This window comes from Exophiala aquamarina, assembly GCF_000709125.1.
Source record: "Exophiala aquamarina CBS 119918 chromosome Unknown aczIA-supercont1.9, whole genome shotgun sequence".
Taxonomy (NCBI): domain Eukaryota; kingdom Fungi; phylum Ascomycota; class Eurotiomycetes; order Chaetothyriales; family Herpotrichiellaceae; genus Exophiala; species Exophiala aquamarina.
In genome coordinates this window covers 102,788-130,003 of record NW_013550579.1, presented here as the reverse complement: position 1 = coordinate 130,003, position 27,216 = coordinate 102,788, and the positions used below count along the sequence as shown (strand labels likewise).

Genomic DNA, 27,216 nt, shown 5'->3' with positions numbered 1-27,216 from the left:
TGATCCATGCCCATCCCCGTTTAGTCGTTGAACCTTCACCCTATCCACAACTCGGATTCGGGTGCTTGGCTGCGAATTGCCCTACATACAGATCGTTGTTACTATACCGCTGGCCGTTCCCCGCGCCCCTGGAGTCTTTCGACCCCTATGTTAGTAGAAATGTGCTTCAGGGATTTCCCGAACAATTTGAGGATGTTGCCACGACGTAGAGAGGGGCCCAGAACGGATCTCCCTAGGGACTCGCATTAACGACACACTACCGGACCTTGATCAGGCGACGGGCGCAGAGTTGACTACAGCTTGTAGGAAACAAGAGTTTAAGCCTGGTGGTGCCCTTCCGTCAATTTTCTTCAAGTTTCAGCCTTGCGACATGCTCTTTGGATTCCCTAACTTTTGCTCACTGATCAATGAAAACATAGGTAATCCGCAATGAGCCCATGCAACTCACCTCTCACAGCTAAGCACTGAAGCCCCTGACTATTCCTATTACTCACTATCGTTGGCCCTAAAACACAACAAATTAGAACAGATGTGGTATTCCATTCTGTAATCTGGTATCCGAGGTATGTTTGTACTCTGTATTGGGAGGTCCTCGTCGGCAAATGGAGAAACTGATTCTCCGGCACCAAACAAAGAAGGTCAAGCGAAGGCCTTAGTGGCAGAAAGCGATGTCATTGCCCCAGGGGACCAATAAGGGTCCGGCAAGCTTTGGGTTTGGCTTTGGAGAAGTTGAGAACCTGAAGGACAGGCGTTGCTCCTTCCTGTCTCCTGGATGTGGATTTTTGTGTTATTCTCCATCACTCCCACAACCTGGTCTCTGACATCTTCCACTTCCTTCAAAAGTCCCATCTGTCAGGGTTTGCCGTTGTCGATATCCTGTTTGTTCGCCTGTTCTGCTCCCGGCACTGTTTCACCTGCTTCGTTCATTCAGCGTCTCTTTGTCGCACACGTGTCTGGCGCAGATGCTGAGAGTACACACGTGAGGGGAAGTCCAGGAGCCAACAACCTCAGCCTTTTCTTCTGTCGACACCCATCGCACCATGAATCGAAACCCTTCTGATCACTGGCGTGGTCCGCCCGGTCCTCCTCAGGGCGAAGCTTTTGCTGATTTTCGAACCTTTGGGTATGTGAAGTAGCCACCTCCCTCCCCCATTCTCGTCTTGATCCCTTCCAAATCCCCACGCCGCACTCTCCTGCGCCAAATCACTCCATGATGGCATGATCCTGCCCTTCATCTCCTTGCATCTACTGACCTTGACTGTGATCGCATAGTCCCAACCCCCCCTCGCAGCCGCCGCACGTGCTACCTCCGCCGCCCTCATCGTATCATCAGCATCATTCCCAGCCTTCCGCCAGTCACAGCTTGTCCATCGCAGATCTGACACAAGGTCCTCCCAGTCATCAGCCGCAGCATCAATACAACACCCAGCCGCCCCCGCAATCGCAATCTCACCCCACAGGCCCCTCAGGACATCCACTCCCGCAGCACTCGCCTCAGTATCTCAATCGTGAAAGAGAACTGAGGGACCTCCGTGAGCGGGAGTTGCGTGAACATGAATTGAGGGAAAGAGAGATTCGCGAACGTAACAACCTGGAGCTTCATAGACAACAGGAAGAACTGATGATGAGAGAGCGCGAGGCACGCGAAAGAGAGCAGATGGAACGCATGCATCGAGAACAGCAACAGCAACAGCAGCGTCCTTTACAAAGTCATGCAGCTATCCCACTGCATCAACCAGTAGCTTCCAAAGTTCCAAATTCCATCCACGGCCCAAATGGTCTCCTAGCAAATGGTGGCGCGGGCGCTGTACAGTACAGTGGGCCTGCCTCATCTACGGGCAATTCCCTGTCTGGAGGACCCCCTCAACTCGAGCCTCAACGACAATCTCAATTCCTGCACCAACCACTTCCGGCACCTCCACATCAGAGTGCGCAGCTCATGCCTGGTCCCTCTCCATCGCAGACGTCTGCTCAGCTGGCCCACCAGGGCCAGCAACCAATTCTGAACGATGCGTTGAGCTACCTCGACCAGGTCAAGATGCGCTTTAGCGAACATCCTGACGTATACAATAGATTTTTGGACATCATGAAGGATTTTAAGAGCCAGGCAATTGACACACCTGGGGTGATTGAGAGAGTCTCCAATTTGTTCAATGGCCATCCGGCATTAATCCAAGGCTTCAACACATTCCTCCCACCGGGATATAGAATCGAATGCGGAACTGACGATAATCCAGACGCTATTAGAGTAACAACTCCGAGTGGTACCATGACTCAATCCCTGCAAGGTAGAGGCCGCGCGCTTTTTGAGCCAGCAGGAATTGCTTCATCAGCTCAACCACCAGCTAACCGACAGGATCCCTTCGAGAGCCGACATGGTTGGGGTCAAGCACTAGGGACTTCCCCAAGTGCAAGATCTGCCGAGTTACCTGGTTACAAACCACCACTTTCCGACCGACCGATAGATGAGGTAGCAAGCGCGATCAGTCAACAGGAGCAGCGTGGTGTCTCACAGCTGCAAAATGCAGTTACTGCAGTTACCAATGGCGCCACAAGACCTGCACTCGCCGGCTCTCCAGGTCCAGGTCAACAAGCTAACTTCACTGCTCAAGGTGCTTTATTCGGCGGTAATTCAGCTGGCTTGAATGAATTGAAACGCGGGGGGCCGGTTGAATTCAATCATGCTATCAGTTATGTGAATAAAATTAAGGTTGGTTTCCTATTGTTCCTTGGTACATTCTAGCAGACATTCACTGACCTGTGACAGAACCGTTTTGCACAACAGCCAGAAATTTACAAACAGTTTTTGGAGATCCTTCAGACTTATCAACGTGAGTCAAAGCCAATTGGGGACGTCTACTCTCAAGTCACTCAATTGTTCCATTCTGCACCCGATCTACTGGAGGATTTCAAGCAATTTTTACCTGAATCAGCTGCCCACGGCAAGGCACAAGCTGCACGCGCAATGGCGCAAGAAGAGCAAACAAGTAATGTTCGAGGAGAGTCAAGTTATGCTGCAGCCGTGGTTCCTCAGGCTCAGACTCCACGCCCCGCCTCCAAAATGCCACCTATGGGACAATTCGATCCTCCGAGTACCAGCAAAGACAACAAGAAGCGCCGGGTTGCGCCCGGAACAGCTATCACATCTCAAAGCGCAGCTCAACCCGCTGGTGAGGCTTCATTGACACAATCATCGAGGGCTGCTCCAATTCAAGTTGGTAACGCAAGCAAGGTAAGTCCATCCCCAGAGTTCGAAGGCCTCACAAGGAGCCCATCTATCTGCAATCATGATGTACTCTGCTAACTTTGTTCAAAGCGGGCGAAACTCACCAACCAACGTCAACCTCAAACTGATGTCATTGTCACGTCTCCAACGCTTGTTCCACACGCCCCAGAGCCTCTCCCTCCTTTCCCAAGCATGCCTACGACTCAGGAGGAGCTTGGGTTCTTTGACCGAGCGAAGAAACACATCAATAATCGCGCGAGCTATACCGAATTCCTGAAGCTTCTGAACCTCTATTCTCAGGATTTGATTGATAAGTACACCCTGACAGATAGAGTCATGTCCTTCATCGGAGGCAATCAGGATCTTATGTCTTTCTTCAGGAGTTTCCTTAATATCGAAGAGCAGGAGGAAGTGGTAGAGGCTCGTGCTCGACCTGATCCTGGTCGAGTTAATCTTGCCCACTGCCGTGCTCTTGGACCAAGTTATCGTCATCTTCCAAAGCGCGATCAAAACAAGACCTGCAAAGGCCGAGATGGGATGTGCTACGAAGTTCTCAATGACGTTTGGGCCTCCCACCCAACCTGGGCGTCGGAAGACTCAGGCTTTGTTGCACATCGGAAGAATCAGCACGAAGAAGCCCTGCATAGAATTGAGGAAGAACGTCATGATTACGACTTCCACATTGAATCATGCCAACGCACCATTCAGTTGATGGAGCCCATTGTGCAACAGATTGGCGTGATGAGCGATGCTGACAGAGCCCAATTTGTTCTCTCACCCTGTCTTGGTGGCGCCAGCGAAGCTATCCCAAAGCGGATCATTATGAAAGTTTATGGTCGTGATGTTGGTGCTAAAGTCCTCCAAGAACTCTTCTCACGACCCACAGCAGTTCTTCCAATAGTCTTGGCTCGACTGAAACAGAAATTGGAAGAATGGAAACAAGTCCAGCGTGAATGGGAGAAGGTCTGGCGAGATCAGATTCACAAGCAATTCTGGAAGAGCCTTGATCATCAGGGCATCAATGCTAGGAACATGGACAAAAAGAACTTCCAGCAGAAGACGCTCACCAGTGAGATTCAGGCCAAGTACGAGGAAAGCAAGAAAAATCGGGAGAACGGCGTCATCACCGACAAATTTCAACTCGAGTATCACTTTCAAGACCTTGATGTGATTGCTGACGCAACCCGTTTGGTACTTGTATCCTTGGAATCAGAGCGCACCCAATTCAATGCTGGTGAACAGGAGAGAATACGAGCCTGGTTCACAGACTTTGTGCCACGCTTCTTTGGCCTTGATACTGAGAAATTCCTTGAACAAATGGACACCGAGGTCGCCAGAAACAGAGAGCATGATGATGGTCCAGATGGTCATGAAAGTGACGCTCCAGCCCCTACCAAGGGCAAATCAGGCCGAAAGTCCGACTGGCTTCGACGACAGGCACTAGAACGGCGTCATGGCAAAGAAGATAGCGTGGCCTCGGCAAGCAAAGAGTCCACGCCAATGCCAGGAGCTACCAGTGAGGTTGAAATGGAAGACGACACAACGAGTTCGGACGTGGCGGATGGCCCTCAACATCCCTGGATTAATATTGCAAACAACGACCATTCCGCACGACATTTGGCGATGGACGAAGCATACGAGCATACCACATTCAACCTGTATGCCAACGCCAACATCTACTGCTTTTTCCGCCTATTCGAATCAATGTACAGTCGACTCCTTGCGATTAAACAAAACGAAGCAAACGTTCAAGAAGCAGTTTCACGATATCGTGGAACAAGTGGCCGGGTCAAGCCAGCTATTGAACTGCGCATGATTGACAAAGGTCCTGAGTATTTCTTCTACAGCGTCGATGGCAAGCAGAGATTCTACGGTCAAATCTTGCAGATGTGCGAAGAGGTCCTGACCGGCCAAGGCGAGTTAACACACCTTGAGGAGACATTGAGAAGATATTACAACAAAACCGGATGGCAACTATACACTGTTGACAAGCTAGTGGGTGCCATCTTACGATTCATCATGAACATTCTCGGTGGAGATGCGAAGGACAAGAGCGTCGACATCACCAACCTCTTCTTGAAAGACAGAGAACGTCCCGATACCACACGAAAGCAAGAAATCCAGTACAGAAAACAAGTTGAAAGATTATCCAAGGATGGTGAAGTCTACCGTATCAGCTACGTAAGTGTTCTGTCCACACTTCCATCCCATGCGACTGACTAACACCCTGCAGATACCAAAAGATCAAGTGTGCACAATTCGCTTATTCCCCTCTGAGGATGCGACCTTCGACAGTGATTCCATGACCGCTGAATCCCGCTGGCAATACTATGTCGCATCTTACACCATGACCGATGCAACAGAGGGTGTAGATCAAGGACGCGTGCGACCATCGTATCTACGACGTACCCTCGCTCCTCAAAATGCCAACATCGAGGCAGCATACAATGAGGTATATGGCAATCTCGCACACTTTGACGAACAAACAGCTTTCATCAGTCCAGAGACATACAAGTTGCTTCTACACCACGACTTTGGCTTTATACGACATCACACCAACGGGGGCCCGGTGGTCAAACAGTATGAGATTGGCAAGGTTGAAGAGAATGAGAGATTCCGAGAAAAGTTTGTGCGCAACACAACGTGGATGAAGGACCAGAGAGCTGAAGATGTCGAACGTCGGAAAGCGACCTGGGAAAGGGGGCTCAAGGATGGGCATTACGACTTTGACGACCAGGCTTGAGGATTGGGCGAAGAGTTATAGAATTGACGGCACTCGATAGCTCATCGACCAATCATGTACTCAGTATTTGGGCCGGTGGCTGGAACTACGAAGCTCATTCGGGCGTGAGAAGATGATTGCGGCGTCTGAGGAGAACACTACGAGGTAATGACCGTGACCTAGCAAAAGATTTTGCTTGATCATTTTCAAGGGATATGGGAATGATGTCTGTATATCGAAGTGAATCGGAACATCTCATCTGAGGTACTCAATGCTAACCGTCATGGGCAGATGTCCTCACTCCTGAGGAGTATATGTATGCAGATGCTCCATGCAATATACTCATTAATAAACGCGGTATTATGATGTAGGAGTAGCGGTGCCGTGTGTTCCACGGGCTATTTCACTAAGACGCCGATGACTGACATCTAGCCATTTAGAAATCGGTCTAATACGAAACTCAACCGCAGGGAAAAGGAAACAGGCATTCTGGAAACCTGTCAGAACGTAATAAGACAGGTCGTGTGCACTTCCCAGTTCCCACGCGAGTCTCGAGATGGCCTGTGAAATATGTAAAAGCCTAATGGAAGCTGAGGCCTCGGAGTCCACCTGAAGTTAATCTGTGTCGAGGCGTTGCGTTGCTTCTCTAGAAGTACTTTGTACATGAAGTCTCTTTCCTGGTTTTGAGAGCTGGTGAAATGTCCACCAAACTTGAGGTAATTGTTGACATACAGAGGCTTTACCCGTTCCGTTGATGATGGCGACAACGGTCAAAGGGTGGCACAATCTTACAAGCAAGAAATAATGGAGCATGATGATGTCGATCATTCACGAAAGTATGCTTGGAAGGCCTGGGCACCTTGGTCAAGTAATACTATTTCACGATTTGCATGACGGACAGTGGCCCACGGAGATTGCGAATATGACAGCAGTCAACCGCAGGGATCACTCGTGGAGGACAAGGGGTGGGCCATGGGACAAAGAGGAAGGTCAATCTCGGTGGTCTGGGAAACTAGGGCATACACAGTCATGTTTGCCCACAGCGGCCGCGTTCTTGTGGCCGGGGTTGAAGCGGCCAGGACTCCAGGAGAGACAATGGCTCTCACCAAGACATGGGTTTGGAACAAGAAAATGGAGAAGAGATGAAGATGTGGTCGCAGTGCAATCTTAATGGCGTCAAACCAAGCTTTTGCCCAGGCCCAGTGTGGAATGGTACGACGGAACAAAAAATCTCCGGGATGCCCCTTTGGCCCCCTTTTTCTCGCAGTCTTCAACATTAACCGTGACCTGCACACATCCATTCGCTATCTTGATCGCTCTCCACCTGCCGAATCCCTGCGCTGTGCTCTAACTTCGCTTCGATCTGAGCCTCCCCTCCACGCTTCCTCCAATGGTCAGAGTGCTGTAGCACCTCATCTTGCATGCATCCCAGCGCCTCCCTCCAATGAATCAATTGGCAGACGCGGATACGTCTGGTACCCTCTCTATGTGGCTGTTTCAGGATGGCCAACCTCCCGCCTCCCGTCACCTTCCAGAGGGCCAGTTGGATCCCAAAAAGGGCCCTTCCTTGTACGAAAGCCCCGGTCTTTGAGCATGGACAACGTGTTCGTCACAACCTGTCAGAGCCGATAAGTCGGTGTGCGAGCGCCCTCTGGCGTGCTAACGGCCTGGGGAGGTACCGTTCAATCTGTTGACTTTCCAAGAGACCGGACCCCGTATGCGGTGCTCGCAGAGCTGTTGGTTCAATGGTCCCATACCAACTAGTTAGTACGCTTCGCTTGCGTGGCTTGTCTTTTCCCTCAATCAAGCTTGCGCTGTTGGTCCGGCCAATGATCCTGCTGCGTGGCAATGGGCAAACGAACCAGCCTTGTCTGATTCCAGGCCCACTTGGAAATTTAACTCCAATCCTAACCATGCTAGGGCCTGCATGTACACATTCCAGTAAGTTGGCTTTTTTGGTGCGATTGCTAGCATCCCATTTCCTTTAGCGCCCTCCTGTGAACAATTGTTGCGGGCCTCTCAAAAGGTAAACCCCATGTCGAATGTGGATCCCTCGTGCTCGTCTGCTCGCTGCTCACCGTCCTCACTGCCTATATGCAGCTGGTTGTGCCTCTCTCACACACCTTCTTTTCCTCCTTCGCAAGGCTCTACGCACGGTCAATTGAGTTCTTCGAGAGCAGTCGCCGTCCGACGTTTTCGCTTCCCATCTCCCACTACCGCGCCACTCCTTTCGCGGGCATTCGTTTAACCAAGCACCAAAAGAATCAAACCGGTCTAGAATCCCCTCCGGATTTAGAAAACAACACAACAATTACTAGTAATATAGGAGAAACATTGGAACCAACATCAACATGAGAGCTGTTACAATTGCCGCTGCTGGTGCAGCCGTTATCGGATCGGTTTCTGCCTCAAGTCATGTCGAGGACAGGCACGCTCAACTACACAACAAGGTCGCTCGGGATACCTGGCTCGACTGGAACTCGACCAGCGTCGACCCCGTTGACGGCGGTAGCACCACCACTGGATGGGGTTCCAAGCCTGTTGACCTTGCCACCACTTCCACTACCAAGAAAGTGGCGGCCAGTTCAACCACTACCACTGCTGCTGCTTCTGTGACCTCTACCAGTGAAGACCACACCTGGGAGGACTGGAGCTCCTCGACCACCACCACCACCCCCAAGAAGCCTGTGGACCCTGCCACTACTTCTAGCTCTGAGGACCATACCTGGGTTGATTGGGAGTCCAGCAGCACCTCCAGCAAGCCTGTAGACCCCGCCAAAACCACCAGCACTGAAGAGCACACCTGGGATGACTGGGAAGAATCCACCACATCCAGCAAGCCCGTGGACCCTGTCACCACTGGAGACTACACCTGGGATGACTGGACCAGCAGCAAGGTCGTTGATCCTGCGACTTCATCATCTGTTGATCCAGACCACACCTGGGTTGACTGGGTTGAGCCAACCACCACCATCACCTTGAAGTCGACTGTGACGACTACCAAGTATGTCGAGCCAGTCACAACCTCCAGTGTGGCTGCTGAATCCACCTGGGCCGATTGGGAGTCGAGCGCTGCTGTGCTTTCCAGCAAGCCTGTAGCCCCAGTGACAAGCCTTGTGACCTCAACCATTGTTCCTGGCTGGTCTTCCGCAGGATGGTTCGGCCCATCATGGGCCCCTGTTGCCCCGGGCTCGTGCGCTGTATCCGTTATCACCTCCTATGGTCTTCCAACCTGTAAGTATCTTGGTTCCTGCATTGGGATTTCGACGCTAACGTAATCCCAGGGCGCCCGGTCGCTGATCCCGTCACGTCAACCACCGAAACCTGGAGCGACTGGACTTCATCAAGCGCAGCCGCCGCCTCGACTACAAGCACCAGTAGTGAGACCTGGGCTGACTGGACTAGCTCATCTGTCGATCCCGTGGCCTCGACCAGTACCAGCACCAGCACCAGCACCTGGGACGACTGGGTTTCGACTTCATCTGCAGCTGTATCTTCCGCTACTGGAGGCGGTTGGGGAGTTCCCAGCTCGTCTGCGGCTGTATCTACCACTTCTGCTGGTACATGGCCCAAGCCAAGCGGCGGAAATGGTGGTGGCTATCCTGGCATCACCCCCAACGGTGACTCTTGGGGCTTGACCTATTCTCCATATACCGCTCAAGAGGGTTGCAAGGACGCGGGTGTCATTGCCAAAGACCTTGCCATTATCGCGGCAAAGGGCTTCTCCACTGTCCGCGTGTACAGCACTGACTGCAACACCCTGGAGAACATCGGCAAATCTGCTCGTGACAACGGATTGAAGCTCATCCTTGGTGTGTGGGTCTCCTCGACTGGTATTGGTGCTGCCAAGGGTCAAGTTGACGACATTGTGCAATGGGGACAATGGGATCTTGTCGAGCTGATTGTTGTGGGTAACGAGGTCCTCTTCAACAACATTGCCTCTGCCGGTGATCTTGCCGGATTCATCTCCAGCAGCGCATGGGCATTCAAGGCCGCAGGCTACACCGGACCTGTCACCACAACTGAGCCTCTTTCCGTTTGGGAGGACAGCAAGAACGCAGCTGCCCTGGGTAGCGTCATCGATGTTGTCGGTGCCAACTTGTATGCTTTTTTCAACGCGCAGATCTCTGCCGACAAGGCCGGCAAATTCATCCAAGATCAGATCAACATTCTGAACGGACTATTCCCCAGTAAATCCATCTATGTTTTGGAGTCCGGATGGCCACACGGCGGTAACGCCAACGGTGCTGCCGTACCCAGTCCTGAGAACCAGGCCATCGCCCTCAAGGGAATCCAGAGCGCCGTGGGTGCTCAAGTCGTGTTCTTGAGCTACGAAGATGAGCCATGGAAGGAGCCTGGTCAATTCGGTGTCGAACAATTCTGGGGCTGTGCTGGTGTTTTCTAGATGCATTGCATTCCCCATTGCCTTGTAGACAATGACAGGTAAATCTGGTGGATCACTTGCAGGTTGAACGAACCAAGGTCGAAAATCAAGGGGGGTCGAGCAAGAACGGAGTACACAGATTCATGGTTGTGGCCGTGTCGAAGCAAGAGCATTTATGATGGTTTTTTTGTTGATAGTTCTTCCCAATTTTCGTGTACAATGTTTAAACATACCTACCTGCCTTGCTAGTATTGTTATTGTTATTGCTTTGGCCTTTGCTGAGATGTCTTTGTCGATCAAACTCGTCGAGGTGTACGGAGTAGTCCTGTGTCTGACTGTTGGAGGTGGGAGTGTTCTTTGTCGCGTTCGTTGTCGAAGTGACGGCACGCGACGTATGTTCAACCAGGCGCTGCGTACGGGAGTCCGGAGTCCGGAGTACTTCCCTGCCCTCAGCGGCCATGGTGAACATCACGTGGGTAGCACGTGTCGGAAACGAACCAGCAGTTGCACTACGAGTAAATGGCAGAGGCACAAATGCCATCCCATGTACCGGCCTTGGATCTATTCAACACCTTCGGCTTCACAAGCCTTCATCGTCATTGGGAATGCTTCGAGCAGATCGGATGGTGAGAGCCCTTTCTCTTCTTGTGGTCGTGATTACCCGTCATTGTATTTCTCTCCAGATCAACCCGTCTTCGTCGCCAGATCATGCCACGTCAGGCTGAGCAGTCAGTATCCGGTCGCCGGATACCAATTCTTGACCCAAATCAACGGACGGCAGCTGTCAACCTCACTGGCTCCGATTGGCCACTCTTCGCGTCTTCTGACGGGATATATCTCATCTCTGCGGTATCATGCCCAACCTGGACAGCCAACCCTAATTCGGTGCTTGAGCCCTTGATTCATGGTTCAGGTCTTGGTGAACCCCCTAGAATCTTACCTACCTTGCGGCCGCTCAACCCTGCTCGTTTCCGCTGAGTCGATCGACTCCTTCCCCAGATTTCATCGTACCCCGGCCACGTACAGCTCCACCACTCATAGCGCTGAACGTTGTTGCAGAGACCATCAGTTACCTGTCTAGCCCAAAGCTAGTCCCTTGCATCAAGCACACATGTCAACTAATGCTTGTTGGGTGTTAATGAAAAGGCAACCTTGCAGACAAGAAAAGGCATCCACTAATGCATGGTGTTTCACGCTTGACAGGTCAGTCGAATAAAGTGCTGTTCTTTGCATCGCCGCAGAAGCGGGCTCCTTGCTGATACATATAAACTGCTCGTTCTCATCAGCAAAACTCCAGTTGCAAGCTGCTGACTTTATTCGACTTTGCAATGTCAAGAGACAACGCGGCACAACCCGCTGCAACCCCCTGTCAACACCCTTTTCAACGGACACATGACTCGTTGGCTTAGGTTGGTCTGTTGGTCTGCCACGTTTTTCTGACTCGGAGACTTGGGCAAGAAAACCCCCGACTCATGATTGCGATTGATAATAATTAAACGCAATCGACCGACCGCACCTTTTGTCCGGTGGCCAACCCCCCACCTTATACCTCCAAAGCTGCCGACAATTGCCGCAGAGCCTCATCCTCGGGAAAATTCGAAGTCTGGATCAGCGATTGTTAGTCCTTGCCTATCAAGATCTAGTCCAAAAACTTTCCCGTGTTTTTGACGGGATGTGGCTCATGCCATCTCGGATTTGGGAAGGCTGTTTCTCTCAATGCGTCGCTACCATGGCAGTCAGCCTGGATAAGTCGGACCGTTTACTTGTCCATCATCGGCCCATGGAGCACTACAGGGTAGGTGTCTCGCCCGTCGCATGGTATGACATCCCTTGTGTCAACTCGCAACCTCAGCTAGCGAGAGCCACAGGCCGACAAGTGACGTCTACGTTGAGACTGAAATAAGTCTACCGCCTATGATATGGAAAGAGCGCACAAGCTCTTGTTCAGATTGGTCCGAAGATACTGATTGATGGATACTTATTGAAGCCCAAAGGTGGCACAAACCTCGAGTCCTCTAGTATGGAAACCTGTTCCGACCTGCGTTTAGGCGCTAGAGTTGAGTTTCATGTCCCCAATTTGCTGTGTCTCCGGCGGCAGGACGCACATCAAGGTGTGCATGCATGCGCCAAGTACGAATTCAATTTGACGCGAGGTGCCGGCGCAAGGTTTCCCTGTTCGAACTGTAGTTCTTCGGCTTTTCCCTGATCGACCGGGTGCAACCTTTTATTATCTCCATGGTCCGCGTGGTGTAAGACTGGCTTCATTTTCTAATAGTTACTCCATCAAGGCGACGGAGGATTGACTACAGTACTTGTTTCAGTCGCAGCTCGCCCTCAACATGGCCATACGTGGCTGGCCCTTTTCCCTACAAGTTTCGCATATTAAGTACGAGGACGACCCAACGGACGCCTCAGATATGCCTGGAGGGAACTGGCGTCCACCATTGCGCAGCACCTGCTTCAAGGTCCAGTCCACGACCGGCAAGTATATCTGGGACCCCGGCCGAAATTCTGATGCCCCGCGCATGTATCGCTTACGTCGACCGAGCGCAGCTGAGGAATCACGACTCCAGGTATATAGCACTGGAACAATGTTCTGGGACCCCTACACCCACAATTACCTACACATTCCTCTGGACTGCACGAAGAAAAACGTCACAGATTCAGGACACTCCTGGACATACCCTGGCTTTGGAATCTGTCAGTCGGCTGGGCAAAATGATATTGCAATAATCAGACATGTCGGAGAGCACAAGCAGCTCCCTTTGCCAGGTCCCAATTCGTGGTTTAAAAATGAAAGGTTGCTCCCAATCACTTTCCAGCCACCACCAGCGCAGGGTCTCTGCAGACTTGCAGGAGAGCTTGACATCTTGATTGCCTTGATCGCGTTCTCCACAACGCCGCAGTGCACTCTACAAGCAATCGATCGGTTATTTAGGCCGGATCCGAGGACGACGGGATTCAACCCAAATTGGGATCTCCCTCTTGACGACAGTAAGTCATTGTAGTAGTTTAGATATGTGTGATCATACTGATGGTGTTTGTAGGACGTCAGCGCAAAGGCCTCCTTGTCGAGATAGGATACGACCCCACAACGACCAAACGATCGACTCTAGCTGCATGGGAACGTGGTCAACATGGTGAGATTTTTAGCTGAGAAGCAAATACGTTATCACATAGAGAAAGTCAGCTCCATACGTGAGGAAACGAAGCATGGAAGTGTAGTAAAGGATGGGCGGACGGTAATCGAACACCCTTCTCGAATGCAGTGGAGTGCCGTTGGGCAACTCAGATGCTGCGATCTCTGGATGCCACGTGGAGCCGGGGGAGGCTATTTTCTTGCGCTTTCTTTTTGTTGTTCATGTCTCCTCGGATTGCTGATACCAGGTCAAGGATGATTTGGCTTGACTCAGCCCAAGCAAGGACATTCACTTTGTTGAGTGCGAGGTACTGCTTGAGTCGTACTTTGCACAACCTGTCATTATGGAAGCCGGTATAGTCCAAGCATGCCACCGGTGCACGGAGACGAAATCTACGGATGCTTGCAGAATATACACAGTAGGCTGTTGGATACGGTCGTTTGTGAAGGACCCCTTGGCTACCGAGCGCACCGTGGTGGGACTTGGTCCTTGGCTCGTTTCTGTTTGGTATCCGGAGCGATATAATTAACACTTTGATAGTAACCAAAGTACTCCGTAGTAGTGAGCATGAGTTAGAGTGCCGCGGAGGTGTTTGTGAGCCATGACCACAATTCACGTCAGAACCGATACAGATCTGGGTTCAGGTGTGCTATCTCTGTAGGCGAAGGAGATCGTACAAAACGCCCCATACTCCTTCCTTTTGGTACCCAAACTTCAATTAGAGACGGCATGGTCCTAACTACATACCTCGGACCTCGTAGAAGGGAGAGGTGTAGCCTCGGGATACCGAGTAGGATGCGTACGAAACCCACTTGGTGGAGGAGCAACAGATAGACGGTGGGCGCTTCGGCCCTGGTGCAGACGGGCCTCACCCTCAAGCCGCATCCACAACTTCAACAGGAGTACTCCGTAGTAAGTACTCGTAGATGGTAAAATAATCACCCCGAACTCCCCACCACGACAATGACCATGGACTCGTACGCTCGCCACCCACCAATCCCCCACCGCGACCTTCCAACGAACCCAACAGGAGAATACTTACTCCGTCCACGAGCCACCAAGCTCATCGAAGCCCCAAACTCACCCCGTCAAATGCCCAAGCAATGGGTGGCCGCGGATCCCGAGGGCACTGCCGAGCGAGGGGGCTCGAGGCTTGGGCTGCTCCAGCGGTTAGAGAATTTGTTGATAGGCGGCCCCTCGGCCCCCTCGGCCCTTCTTGGCACTGCCTCACCAATAATTTATAGGGCCTACCCGCCTGGGAGCCACCTACTACTTCGAGTCCGAGTACTGTCTAGTCACCAGTCAGTCTAACTAACTTAACCGCCAAAGATGCCTACTGTAAGGTACTGTACATATTCCGTATAGGCTGTAGTTTAGTGACCAATGACCCCCGATGGGAGCCTACGTACCTCATAATCAGTCCTTCGTATTAGCGCCTTAGGATGACCTACCTAGGGTGCCTAGTACCAGACACTATCACCTATTTATCAAGTGAGAAAATATCCATCCTCTCTCTTCACCAGGTCCAAATCCATTGCATTATCTATCCATCACCTACTCTTGAATCCCAATTCCCTGTCTTCCACCAACGTTTCTCTGATCAGATCTAGATTCGCTTAATCCAGTATCCGAACCTGGACCTCCTGATTCTGATCTCCGGCTAATGGTGTTGTATCCAAGTGTCTCAAGTGCCGTCACAGACCAGAGCCCCAAACCGGAGCCAGGATGTTTCATGACACTGTGAAATCTACAGTCTCTCTCCCACTCTCAATACGGAGTGACCAACATGTTGCTTTTGCAAGGGGTCGGTTACTGTCAAACATCAACATCGCCCATCACACCCGGCTTCCCTGCAATGCCACCATCTCTTGACAGTGGATTTGGCTCAGGGGACCAAATGCGCACAGTGATAAGTATTTCCACTCCGTTGCAAATCTGTGTTGATGTCTCCTTCTTCATCAGACCACTCTAACCCGTCTTCTGTGACTTTGTCTCATACCACTTTGGTTGCCTTTGTGCCTAGGCCTTCACCACAGCCTTCACCACAGCCTTCACCACGGCCTTTACAATACTAATCCACCTGTACATTTTCCACTATTGCCCTCGCCTTCAGCCTCGCCCCTTCTTTTTGTCTCAAGTCAAGAAATGTGGACACCCGGCAGCATCTCACGCTCACAAACCGCACATAGCATGTCAGGCTCCGTCTCATCCTTCCGAAGTCGAGGTTCCAGCTATGCCGAAAGCACGCCTGGGACCAGTCCTGATCACGACGTCATCCATGGAACAGACACGTGGGCTCCGAGAAAACCACAGGTACATCGCATCGATCTAGATCGCCGAGACTCCATGTCTACCGACAATGGCTCGCATTCTGGCTCGACGCTGCCGCCAGGCGAGGAGGCTGAGGAGGAGATGGAACTGAAGACGCCTCGGCCAGTCAGAGAGAAGTTGGCGTTTGTCGGTGCCAGAGAACAGACCCTAAGCCCGATGGCGTACGAGCAAGCCCCTCCCTCGTCCACTTTCTCACCCTCACCAAATGGAGCGGTGTTCAATCAGCGGTCAGACTTAGCAGTTGCAGGCTCCATGACGGACCTATTGCAAACACTCCTTTCCAAAGTCTCCACCCTTGAACGCCGCCAGCCGACCGTCATGGCAGAAGAACACTCTTCCATGCAGACACGCTTCCGAGAACTAGAGAAGGAACACAAATCCCGCACAACAAAGTATCTCGATCTACTCACGCTCCGCAACGGAGACCTCGAGAACCTGATCAAAGTCCGGGACCTCCTGGCCAAGGAACGCCGCGCGCACGACGAATTGAAACTGCTGCGCGATGAGGATCTGAGAAACGTCATCGATCTCCGCGAGAAGCTTGCCAGCACGACTTGGGCCGTCAGTCGTCCAGGCATGGGCATGCCCGACACGTCGAGCCCGGGCGGATTTGGACACACACACTCGTCTTCCGGGACCAAGCTGAGCATGAAGCAGAGCGACTACCTATGGCAGGTGGCGCGGACAGCCGCCATGGAACAACGTGTTCTAGAGCTCGAGAGCGCGAACAAAGATCTGCGAACGCAGCTACAGTCTGGCCTGGCCATGCCCTCGTCGTCGTCGTCACAGATGGCAATGGGCGCAACCAGTCTCGCCATGATGCCTTCTGCGGCTGCCGGTGCCATGCACGCTGGTGCCGGCATAGACGCCCACTTCATCTCGCGGATCGAGACCATGTTCGAGGACAGCCTTCGACAGCGCGAGAAGGCAGCCACTAAGATGCAGGCTCTAAGAAGCGAGAAAGACAACCTGCTCAAGGATGTCGCTTCGTTGGAGGATCGCAATGCCGAGCTCGAGTCTCTTGTTGAAAGGCTGCAACGCAATCTGAGGGTATGAGGTGGCAGCCTCAGAGCATCGTTCTGAGCGGATTGTGTCTGGATTGCTTTCTTGATCTAGTTGGTCGGCAATTGCTGTTTGAATGCAATGGGGTCTAGCGCTCGGAGAGCAGCATATGACGGCGTTACGAATATTACATATACACTGAGTATAGGTCGCGTTGATCAACGCCTCACTGGGGGAGCCCGGCGTAGGTGGGGCAGGGCAAAGAAAGAGCGCGCAGATACACTTGGCTGGAATTAGAGATATAGACATTCGGCGCGGCGCGTTTCTGTATCTTTACCGAGTCCCCATACCTTGAGTGGAGAAATCAACTCGCAGATGCATCATGAACAGAGTTAGAGAAAAACAATGAATTAGAAGAAGAAACAACAGTGGTCGATTGATTATCTGAATTAAGAAGTCGATATAGAATCCCGGTGTTGTACATCCATCCATCCATCCATGTAGCCCGGCATAGGTATCCAAAGATGAATAACTGACTACGTCATGGCGTCATTTAGCCCCCTAAATGTCAAGTTGGTGGATGAAACCTTTGTTTCCCAAATGCTATAAAGCCTCTCCCAAAGGATGTGTCATATGGATGGATATCCGCCTTCCCAAAGCCGTACGACGTACCGAACATCGTGATTGGGGCCCCTATAAAAAGGCAACCCCGCGCCATGCAGAGAACGATAAATTTGTAACGTAATGAAGCAGAAAATGCGGCGGAAAAGTGCAGAGATAGCCTCCTGTTGGCGTATTAGAGAAGCAAGTGGTGGCATGACATCGCCCATTCATGTGCTTTCCGTAACACTGCGCCATCATCAACTCCCACCGCTATGAGTCGGAGGAAAGACTTTCCTTAATAACGACTCCTTCTTGTTGCCCTTCCCTTTCCCATCACCATTGTGTCCCTTTCCCGGTGGCGGTGCGAACTCCGTCCGTATTGGAGGAAGGTTTGATCGTACTGAAGGTTCTGCGCCTCTAAAATTGTGTGCAGGCTGGGAAGCTGAAGGGAAACCATGGCTTTGCTGACCACCATACAGCGTAGAGCCCACCAAAGGCTGTGCTGTCATGGGCGTGGCTGGGCTTCCGTCATGGGCATACTCATCGTCGTGGTCGTGGATGCTCGCATGGTACGCCCGTGCTGTATGTGTGTTCTGCTGTACCTGGACGACAGAAGGTGTCATCTCCCTGGCTACCATGGCATAGCCAGAGGACATGACACTACTGGGAGAGTTGGCCGAGTTGGGATCGGCTTCTTGCATGTAGCCTCGGGGTAGGCCATCATTGAAGGCGAATGCAAAATCAGCCATTTCAGCGCTGTCGGAGCGGTGACGTTCGTCGATGTTTGGATCACTCTCGTTCTTGATCCTATCATATTCATCGGTCGAGCCGAATGAAGAGGGACTGCCCTTTGACTTGGAGAATATCCTGCCCGCGCCGGCGATCGATACGTTACCTCCCTCGACGAATTTGCCCTTGGTAGCCAGACGTTGTTGATTCCGTCTCATTCTCATTTGTGCGTACTTGCGGATTATCCACCACACGAGGAAAGTCAAACCAATTCCGCCGACTACTCCTCCAACGATGGCGCCAGCCATTCCAGAGGCTTGGAAACTAGAGATATTTGTGGCCGGTGCAGGCGTTGGTTGTGTTTCTTCACATAGCGTGCGAGTCATGACGTAGGGCCCGTGCGGGAGGGCAGATGCAAGATAGAAGATCGGTTCGGGTTTTGCATCGTAGTTTACCATCATGTAGATGTGAGTGAAGAAAGCGGAGCCGAGAAGTGCCGGGCCACTGGTAGAGGAATTACCGTTTTCCGCGTCAGATGCAGTTGTGGAGAAGGGTGAGTTGTTGGAGACATTCTTCAACCATTCCGGCTCGAAAGTGAGAGTTAGGCCTGAAGAAAGTGTCATCGTTAAACTCGAGTTGAACCCAGCAGGGAGCTGGTATCTCCCGTCCGCAGCTGTGGCACCGGTCTTGTCGGCAAATGTGTCGAGAACTACTCTTGGAAGGTTGATCTCGTACTGGTGGGTGGTGAGGTACGCTTCGAAATCCTCGGTCAGAAGGCCTGTCTCATCGCCGTTGTTGTCAGTGAGGGTCATTTGAGATATCGTCACGGAGAAGGGTGAGTGATGTGCCTCTGCATTAGGTATGCCAATCGAATAGTTGTGAACCTCGCCCTCAAATCTGCCAGAGTCATAACCTCCCAGGGTCAGCGAGCCGTTGATCAATCCATTGCCTTCCTTATAGTAAGTGCCCATGTATAGCCCATACGAGCGGGTGGTGATTAGTCCTAATCCAAGACTGCGACTGAGGATAGTGGACGATGGTCCTAGACCCAATAGGCCAGCAGGTCCAAACCACGGTGTCGTGGCTGATGAATAATTGGAAAGGACTGTAACTGCAAAGTCGGGTACAGGGGTGTGAATGGCCGGTGAAGGATCAAAGTAGTGGACGAAGAAGTTGAAGGTGTCGATGGCATATTCGGCAAGGGTGGCAGGGATGGTGCCGAGATTGGCGTCGAGACTTTGATAAGATGAGGTAGACTGATAGTCCTCGGATAGAGCTGGATCGTAGAATCCGTGAGAAAGTTCGAGGCAGTCTTCAAATGGACTGCCTGTACAATAGTCTAAGCTGGCAACATATGTGTCGTTGTTTGACAATGACGGCCATTGCGAGAGATTTTGGGAGGGGGTTCCAATTCCTGTGAAAAGGCCATACTGAATGCTGATGCCACCATCTACTCGGCGATCGTGGAAGTCGAGGTATATCGGTGTCTGCGAGCAGCCATCCTGTGCGAGCACGGCGGAGAAAAGTAACAAGACGGCCCCAAGAATGCTAGCCATGGTCTCAGAGCGGCAATGGATGGACAAGTCAATATAAAATCCGTGGTTCAAATGGCAGGCCCTAATATCGCAGGAATTGAAGATAGCCACAAGACACAAAAGAGAAGCGACCAAAGGGAATATCAAACCAGGACCTAGAAGCCAACGGGTAGGAAAGAAAAATATGAAAGACCATGCGATAGAGAGACGCAGGATGTTAGGGCCATCCAAGCGTCGTCGTCTTCATTCAACCTTCGACGGTGGTCAGCCTGGCCGGCGAAGCGCATTGCCTCAGACTTGCTGAGACGGAACGAGAAGCTGCACGATGAGAGGCGGCTTTCGAGTATTACGAGGGGGCGCCAGGATCCAGGACGGGCCTGCAGCGTTATGGAGATGGGCTGCGATTAGCAACCAAGGCCATTGCGTACGGAGTACTGCGTAGGGGTACATTGAGAGACCGATCAGGCCTGCCGAATGAGCATTGATGGTTTGCTGGTTTGATACTAAGATGGTCAGTCGACCAACCGGTCGGGCCTGAACGAAGATCTTTTCTTGTCAGTTTGGATGTATGTAAATATAGCCTGTAACCAGCTTGGCGCCTGAAGCGGCCCAATAGCCGAGCACTCTGACGGCGGACGATCCCACGCCGGCGGCGATTACGTCGGATCACCGGTATGGGGATTCGTTAATGTGCGAGTAGCTCAGAATACGTGGTTGGTGTTCGTATACATAGCCACACAACGGGGCTTGGTATGCCTGTTCGCCGCGCCGCCGCTTCCTGTACAAGCACATCATTGTCCACGCCACGATTTTCTAATCATCCCATCCCCGAAAATTGTATTACATTTGTCCAAGCAGCGCCAAATTGCTCAAGTGAGTCAGGAAAAGTGACTGCCTTTTTGGCTGAGTCCCGCTAGTCCAAGACGCACGGAGTGTGCAGTTCAGCTTTTGACTTTCTTCCGCACCAATGAAGTCGCGAGGTTGTTGATAGGAGCCAGCAAAGGAGCTTGCTCGTCCGCTGGAGCGCCTCCTTTGGTACCTAATTGGTCGGCTTTCCTCTTCTTGCGAATGTTTGTGAGCACATTGATTGGTTGTGATGCTGGGTTTTCGGGCCCTGTTTGGGAGGTTGGACCCAAGATGAGTTCGCCATGTATAGAGTACCCAAATGCGGATGCCTTAGATACCTCTAAGGCTTTACTGATCCAACCACGGCTATGTTCGGCTGCTAATCTCTCCCCGGCAAAGTCAGTCTGTAATAGGAAGTCCATAAGAATATTGTACTGCTCAGCATCGACCACGATTTCTCCGCGTGTGGTCTCAGCAACATCACTCTCGGTGATTGGCAGTTCCCCAATTGCCGAGTTGAGAGGCTGTGGCCCGATGGCCCCATTTTCCTGCGCTTTCTCCGAATGATGCCGGGGAATTGCATTTGGCGTGGAAGGTGCAGGTGAATTTGGCACTGCAATTAAGCCCACGCGTTCATCCCGGGGAGCTTGCGCCTGTGTAACACCACTGTCCTGCCGCCGAAAGGAGCTATCTGGTGTAATCAGTTGTGGGTTCGCCGAAACCGCTGTCTGACACCCTTCCTCAAGAGCGCCAAGGGACAGGTGCTCCGCTTGATTCCGTGAGAAGGCCATCCAGATAAACCCGACCAATCTCCCCGCAGAACATTCCTGTCTGTAGGACATCATTTCCCAAAAGTCGCGGAGGGATCTGACACTCCGCCATTGGCCGTGGTGATCGGTGAAATCCTTATCTAGATCATCGAGAAATCGAGATTTGGGATCGTCAGGCAAACGAGGGATGAGATATCGGGGGGGTTTGGCTGTATCGGCAACAAGCAGATCCACAGGGTATGAGTTGAACCACTTTGGATCTGCGGGAGGATCCGACCGGCTGGAAGGAGGAAAGAAGGCTTTGGTTTCTGCTTGATCGCATCCAGGCACGACGACGTGTGCGGTGATTTTCAGGTCAGGCCCCAAGTTGCGGTCGTATTGCCGTAGAGTCCTATCGAAAATGCGATTCCACCATCTGATCAACTGTCGATCATCTAAGACGTGCTTGGTTGGGTTCTCGATGCTGCCAGGAAATAAATACTGATTCTGAGCTCGAGCAAACAGTGAAAGAACCACTCTAGACCTAGATAGTCGAGGTTGTAGCAGGAAATCAATGAAAGTAGAGGTGACAGTAGAGATGAGAGAAGGAGCATTCTTGGGGGAATGCAAGGAAGAAGAAAAGCCTGAGGAATCGGCCTTTGAAACAAAGATGAAGGTAAGAGAGGATGTGGTGAAGATAAGAATCTCCAGGGCAAAAATCAGGAGTGGCTTCTTGCCAGCATCTTGATCTTCCGGGGAAGAAATGGCGAGGAAGTGAGACTCGCATGTTGTGGGCTCGTCTGGCTGGCTGGGCAAGGGAGATAACAAGGCTGAGGAGGGGCCGGGCTTGGTCGAGATGTGGAAGCAGCTGAAGCTGACACCACGAGGCACGGCAGCAGCCAGCCTTTTGGGTAGTGGTGACCGGTCACTCATGTCCGTCGTGGTCATTGTCGCATTCGCATTCGTAGTTGGAGTCGTACTCGTCCCTTCGCGGTGGCAAAGCTGAGCCAATAACCGCCACCTCTGGTACGAGATCCGAGAACCGAGTAGGGCGCAGCGCAAGGGCAAAAACGGTGAGGTGATGTGGTGATGTGGTGATGTGGTGATGTGGTGACTTGAGAGGTTGTGAGGTTGGGGAGAGCCGGGTCGAGGGAGATCAGTGACCACCGCTGTAAAATGTAGCCGGTGAAGGATTGCATTCGGCTCGAGATGGGATGCTGGGGAGCAATGGGAGCGGTGGCGCGTGGGAAGCACTGAAGCCAGTGAGGCACCCGAAGCAGATCAGACAGGGGCTGCCTTTAGTGGAACCAAACGGGTTAGCGCGACGTCTTTCCTTTGTCGACACCGGGTGTTCAAATAGGCCTAGCGCCGTACACGCTGCTCATATCAGCCTCTCACGACGCGCCCCTGGCGATCTGCGCTAAGCCTAAAGAAAAGTGCCCGAGTCAGGTCACAGACTACAGGCTACAGGCTACAGATGCGCACCACCGGTCCACTGCCGCAGCATCTCAGCATCTCAGCGCTGAACAGTCGTACTAGTAACTGGGCACCGGCTGCCCCTCGTTGCCAGTTGGATGCCATGCATGGCGATCTTTGTCCTCCAGTCCCAATTTCCAGCCTGACGCCCCGGGCTACAGCCTGTCCCTATATATGTGGGAAGCCCTCGCTCGATTCTTTCTTGTTCCTCGTTTCTGTTCCTGCAGGGGGACGAGCATCCACCACGGACCAGCCGCCGTCTATCACTTTGGTTCGACATGGAGGGCTACTCATCTGGGCACATCCGCAATGATTACAATATCAATGCACAGTCAAAGATAGACATCAACTTATGCTTTCGAGGTCCCCGCCCGGGAGACGGCAACTGCAATTCTCTAGACGACGGAAACCGTTCAGAGGTCCAACCTATCGGTGCACCACTGTGGCTGCAGCCAGGGCCGTGGCTGGACCAATGCTCTTCTCTCACTCCAGTGTCGCTCCTTGAAGACGAAGATATGCCGGCAGTTGTTCAAAGACTGCTCCGGCAACATGAACAGAATGTGCTGTATGGAGACATGGAATCCGAACTACCAATGCAGGATATGTTGCACTTGGATCGCCAACCGACCTTCTCTTTTGAACCACCGGAGACAACTCCAGCCAACCAGCCAAGGCGAAATGATTCGATGGCTTCAGTGGAGATCAAGGCTGAGCCCGGCTCGGAGCAATTGATGCCTTCACAGCCATTCCGCGGGACCCGCGCGCGAAGAGGCCCAAAGACCGAGTATACCGATGCGACAATGAAAGACTTTCAACAACATCTGGGGGTGATTGATCTTCGGAACCAACTCGAGAACTGGCCCTACCAGACAAGCAACATGGCTGTATATCGAGCCAACGTTACGGATGTTGCATACAGACGGCAATTGATGCTGCTGGAACAGCAGAATGTAGCCCGCTTGGAGGGAGCAAAGAAAGGTCAATAACATTCGTTTGGGATAGGAAAGCGTGGAGGCACCTGGAAGCCACAGGATATAATAGCTGGACTCTGGAGCTGGTCCTGCAAGGGGAGACCAATTGGGCATATGTAGCCGATGCTCCCACTCGCAGTTTAATGACAAGATATACACACGTGTCGCAAAGAGTATTCCAGTGCGAAGATGGACACCAGAAGACCCAAGCTCTAGATAATTGACAAAGCTGGTCGAACAGATTCCAGATGTTCAGTTTCTGCCGGGAATCCGTCGGCGCTGTGCCGTTTAGGCGGTCCAGCCGCTTCGGGTATGGTTGCAAGCTGAGCGCGCCGCCGCTTTTGACGGCCATAAGAAACCCCGTCTCCGTCTCCCATTCCAAACCATCTCTCTCTCTCTCTCTGAGCCTTTGCCCCTCTATCCCTCAGCTCTGTTCGCCCTAACATACTCTATTGTACTCCGTAATCGACTTTGATACCATCTGAATGGTCTCTCCTGCCTCATTGTGCTCCCCGTGTTCATTCTCTTTCCTTAGATAATACCAGGCTGAGGCAGCCTGCAACAGAAATGTGGCTTCACATCATCTTGGTTGTCTCTTCCTCTGCCACCACAGAGCGTGAGCAGAGAACAGAGGAACAGAGGACGCGATCTATATATGCAGGGTTATTCATAGGTTGACTCCTTAGTCAACTTCGCTCTGATTGCCAGGGATACATTCTTAGTGATAGCTTCGCGCGAAGAATTCTCTCTTCCACACTTGTGATCCTCGTCCCATGGTCAGGAACCTACCTTGCGTTGCGTACTCGTAACAACCTCGTTGGAGTGATCCGTAACACGTGGCCGCGGAAAGAAGATGCTCTACGAGGCGCATTGCATTGCAGGCTTTGGTCGGACGTTCCGAACGGGAGATGCTCATGTCGAAGTACCATTGCGCGTAACAGGGAAACCCCATTCACACAACTCCCGGCTTCCGGCAACGCGGTGCGTCGGTCATGGCGATAACGATATATGTGGATCGCTATGTCCCGGGGATGGATGCTCGTCGGAAATGACCCAGGCACGTCGCAGACGTATCTTCGCTGCGAGTATGGTTGTGGTGACAGGCACACGTCCCACAACGAGGGATTATTTCCGCGGTGGCGGCGCCATCTAGATCATCCTCCCGTCCTCGGAATTCTAGATACACTCCACTCTGGGTGCCTCTGCGCTGGTATGGCATGCTTGGCTATTGCTACATACATACCCCAGACTTCTTTTCCCCAGCTTCCCCGCCATAACGAATATCTGTCTCCTGCATGTTCTGGGCCTATGACCTGTTTTATGCCTTTTCACCGTCATTTCAACCACCGTGGGCAGGGTGGACGATATGTCGCAGCAGGGACCCTCCAGTGCTAAGCGCCGGAGGCGTGACCACTACACCTTGATGGCATGGTGAGCTCTTGATCGGCGGTGTGCTTCCCGTCAGGCTAATGGAAAACCAGCTATCCGTGCAAGGCTCGGAAAGTGAAATGCGACGGAAGTTCACCGTGCGAAGGCTGCCAAAGGCGCCAGATCCTATGTTCGTATCCCGTCCGTCCGGGCGGTGGTCGACAACTGACCGAGTCGTTATCCGATTATGCGTAAGCGATTCACGGATCTTATAGCGAAGTTTGGCCCCCTAACCTGGCGCAGCAGGGATAACTGTCCATTGAGCCCGGCCGCTGATTGTTCCATGTTTTCCAACGACAACCAGCCTGCCTTAGCTCCGCCTCTACTACCATCGGTCGTGGGAACAGCATCATTTCACAGTGGACATTTGAAAGACGGCCCAGCAAGGAGCCATGGTGCCAGCATCCCGCTTGCCCAAGGTGCCCCAGGCAAAGACGCCCATTTCAGCCCACACAAGGGCCATTTTGCCTATGCTTTCGCTTTGGCTAAGTCTTCTCTTCTGGCCAATGGGATTCTTAGTCCAAGCGACGCGCCGCCGGGAGAAGTCCCTCCCGTCACGAGACAAGCAAGGAGAGCTCCGGCACCCCTCGACATGGAAGCGTCTATTGAACCTGTTGCCGAACTGGGAATCGATAAAGCAAGACTCGTCCTAGCAGAATTCACCGACACTATCCTTCCCATCTGGCCTTGCGTGGACCTATCCGTCCTGCAGCAAACTCTAGACGAGGTCTTCCGAGACTGCACCAGAGAGCCTCAAGATCACATCATCAATTTAGAGCCTATTGCTATGTCTGCTACAGCTATTGACACCCTGAAGGCCGCCCTGGGTATTTCAATGTTGGTCAATGGCGAGGAGACAGCCCCTCTGGCACGACACCTGCCACGCTACCTGGACTGGTCCATCGAATCCATTGTAATGGGCAGCGAAGCAGATATTCCAAACCTTGTACTAGCAGTCCTACTGGTAACGTGTCACTTGGCGGCATTGAAAAACACCGGTCTAATTGGTTACCACAGAGCTTATACCACTTATATCGAGGATCTCTCCTCAAAGCCTGGCGCACGATAGGAGCGGCCTCCAAGGCGTGTTTTGAACTGGGGATGCACCAGACGCCGGCTGTCGATTCTCAGCTAGACTCCTCGAATTCACCCCTTGTACATCACCAGACTCTCTTCTGCTGTATCTTCGTCATTGATCGTCGATGTTCTTTTGGCCTGGGCCTTCCGTACGCCATACATCTTGAGGACATAGATGAGAAGCGCCTGCAAATAGTTGAGCATCCATTCCGGCTCCGGCTCATCAAACTGCCTGAGGCTGACAAATCCACAGGGGCCTTCCAATCCCTACCTCGCGGTCATGGCCGAGTATGACTGTATCACTTCGGAAATCTTGCCCTTGGTCAGCTCCCAGGAGCGGCTTGAGAAGAAAGTCCAACAGCATGCTTACTTTTTGGAGTTTCAGCTTCACGGCCTACGGGATAAGTTCGAATCATTTTTGACTGACATCGAAGCTTCACACTCCAAGAGCATCAAGTTTGGCCCTCGCCTTCTCCAAAACATGCGAATATCTTTGACTGCACGCGTCAACCATGCACGATCACAGCTGCGATTGAGCCAGATCCAGGCTTCAGGCGGTGTTAAAGACGATCCAGTCTCGGCCCGAATCGTTACGGACGCAGCTTGCGAAACCATTTCTGTGTGCGCCTCTCTGATCAGGGATGCAGATGTTTTGGGATCTTTGCGAATCAACTTCGACTTCTTCATCTGCGCGGCCCTGGCAACATTGCTCACCGTGGTGAGCCAACAACCCGAACTGTATGGGGACAAATGCCGGGATCCGTTCCACGAAGCACTGGACTCTCTGGCAACCTCAAAACATCGACTTTTTAATCCTAGGAAGAACACCTTCACGTTTGACCAGCTCAGAGAGATCGCAGGATGCATCAACATGTCCAAGCGTTCGAGTGGCTTGCTTGGGGCTCTTGAAGGGGATGGCACACTTCCGACGTCGCTGGATCTCTCCCATCCATTTTCGGCCGGTGAGTGCTTTGCTTCATTTCCGTGCTGAAGATGT

General features: G+C 52.2%; 7 protein-coding genes across 7 annotated transcripts; 5 read left to right on the top strand and 2 right to left on the bottom strand.

The window, feature by feature from the left end:
* Positions 1 to 1,040: 1,040 nt before the first annotated feature.
* A1O9_09031 (uncharacterized protein) lies at positions 1,041 to 5,969 on the top strand (the record flags this gene model as incomplete). The annotated part of the gene is made up of 5 exons (XM_013401725.1): positions 1,041 to 1,123; positions 1,363 to 2,710; positions 2,768 to 3,232; positions 3,317 to 5,407; positions 5,460 to 5,969. 5 exons carry the CDS (start codon positions 1,041 to 1,043, stop codon positions 5,967 to 5,969), a joined length of 4,497 nt encoding a protein of 1,498 aa, XP_013257179.1.
* Positions 5,970 to 8,299: 2,330 nt separating this feature from the next.
* Positions 8,300 to 10,353, top strand: A1O9_09030 (murein transglycosylase; the record flags this gene model as incomplete). The annotated part of the gene is made up of 2 exons (XM_013401724.1): positions 8,300 to 9,182; positions 9,233 to 10,353. The coding sequence occupies 2 exons, from the start codon at positions 8,300 to 8,302 to the stop codon at positions 10,351 to 10,353; spliced, it is 2,004 nt and encodes a 667-aa protein (XP_013257178.1).
* A 2,336-nt stretch (positions 10,354 to 12,689) lies between these two features.
* A1O9_09029 (uncharacterized protein) lies at positions 12,690 to 13,489 on the top strand (the record flags this gene model as incomplete). Its single annotated transcript, XM_013401723.1, has 2 exons — positions 12,690 to 13,326; positions 13,380 to 13,489. Exons 1-2 carry the CDS (start codon positions 12,750 to 12,752, stop codon positions 13,487 to 13,489), a joined length of 687 nt encoding a protein of 228 aa, XP_013257177.1. The 5' UTR covers positions 12,690 to 12,749.
* Positions 13,490 to 15,662: 2,173 nt separating this feature from the next.
* A1O9_09028 (uncharacterized protein) lies at positions 15,663 to 16,859 on the top strand (the record flags this gene model as incomplete). The annotated part of the gene is made up of 1 exon (XM_013401722.1): positions 15,663 to 16,859. One exon carries the CDS (start codon positions 15,663 to 15,665, stop codon positions 16,857 to 16,859), a length of 1,197 nt encoding a protein of 398 aa, XP_013257176.1.
* An 806-nt stretch (positions 16,860 to 17,665) lies between these two features.
* On the bottom strand, positions 17,666 to 19,693 carry A1O9_09027 (uncharacterized protein; the record flags this gene model as incomplete). Its single annotated transcript, XM_013401721.1, has 1 exon — positions 17,666 to 19,693. The coding sequence occupies one exon, from the start codon at positions 19,691 to 19,693 to the stop codon at positions 17,666 to 17,668; it is 2,028 nt and encodes a 675-aa protein (XP_013257175.1).
* Positions 19,694 to 20,613: 920 nt separating this feature from the next.
* A1O9_09026 (uncharacterized protein) lies at positions 20,614 to 22,200 on the bottom strand (the record flags this gene model as incomplete). Its single annotated transcript, XM_013401720.1, has 1 exon — positions 20,614 to 22,200. The coding sequence occupies one exon, from the start codon at positions 22,198 to 22,200 to the stop codon at positions 20,614 to 20,616; it is 1,587 nt and encodes a 528-aa protein (XP_013257174.1).
* A 3,129-nt stretch (positions 22,201 to 25,329) lies between these two features.
* On the top strand, positions 25,330 to 27,210 carry A1O9_09025 (uncharacterized protein; the record flags this gene model as incomplete). Its single annotated transcript, XM_013401719.1, has 3 exons — positions 25,330 to 26,106; positions 26,160 to 26,414; positions 26,473 to 27,210. The coding sequence occupies 3 exons, from the start codon at positions 25,330 to 25,332 to the stop codon at positions 27,208 to 27,210; spliced, it is 1,770 nt and encodes a 589-aa protein (XP_013257173.1).
* Between the last annotated feature and the right edge of the window lie 6 nt (positions 27,211 to 27,216).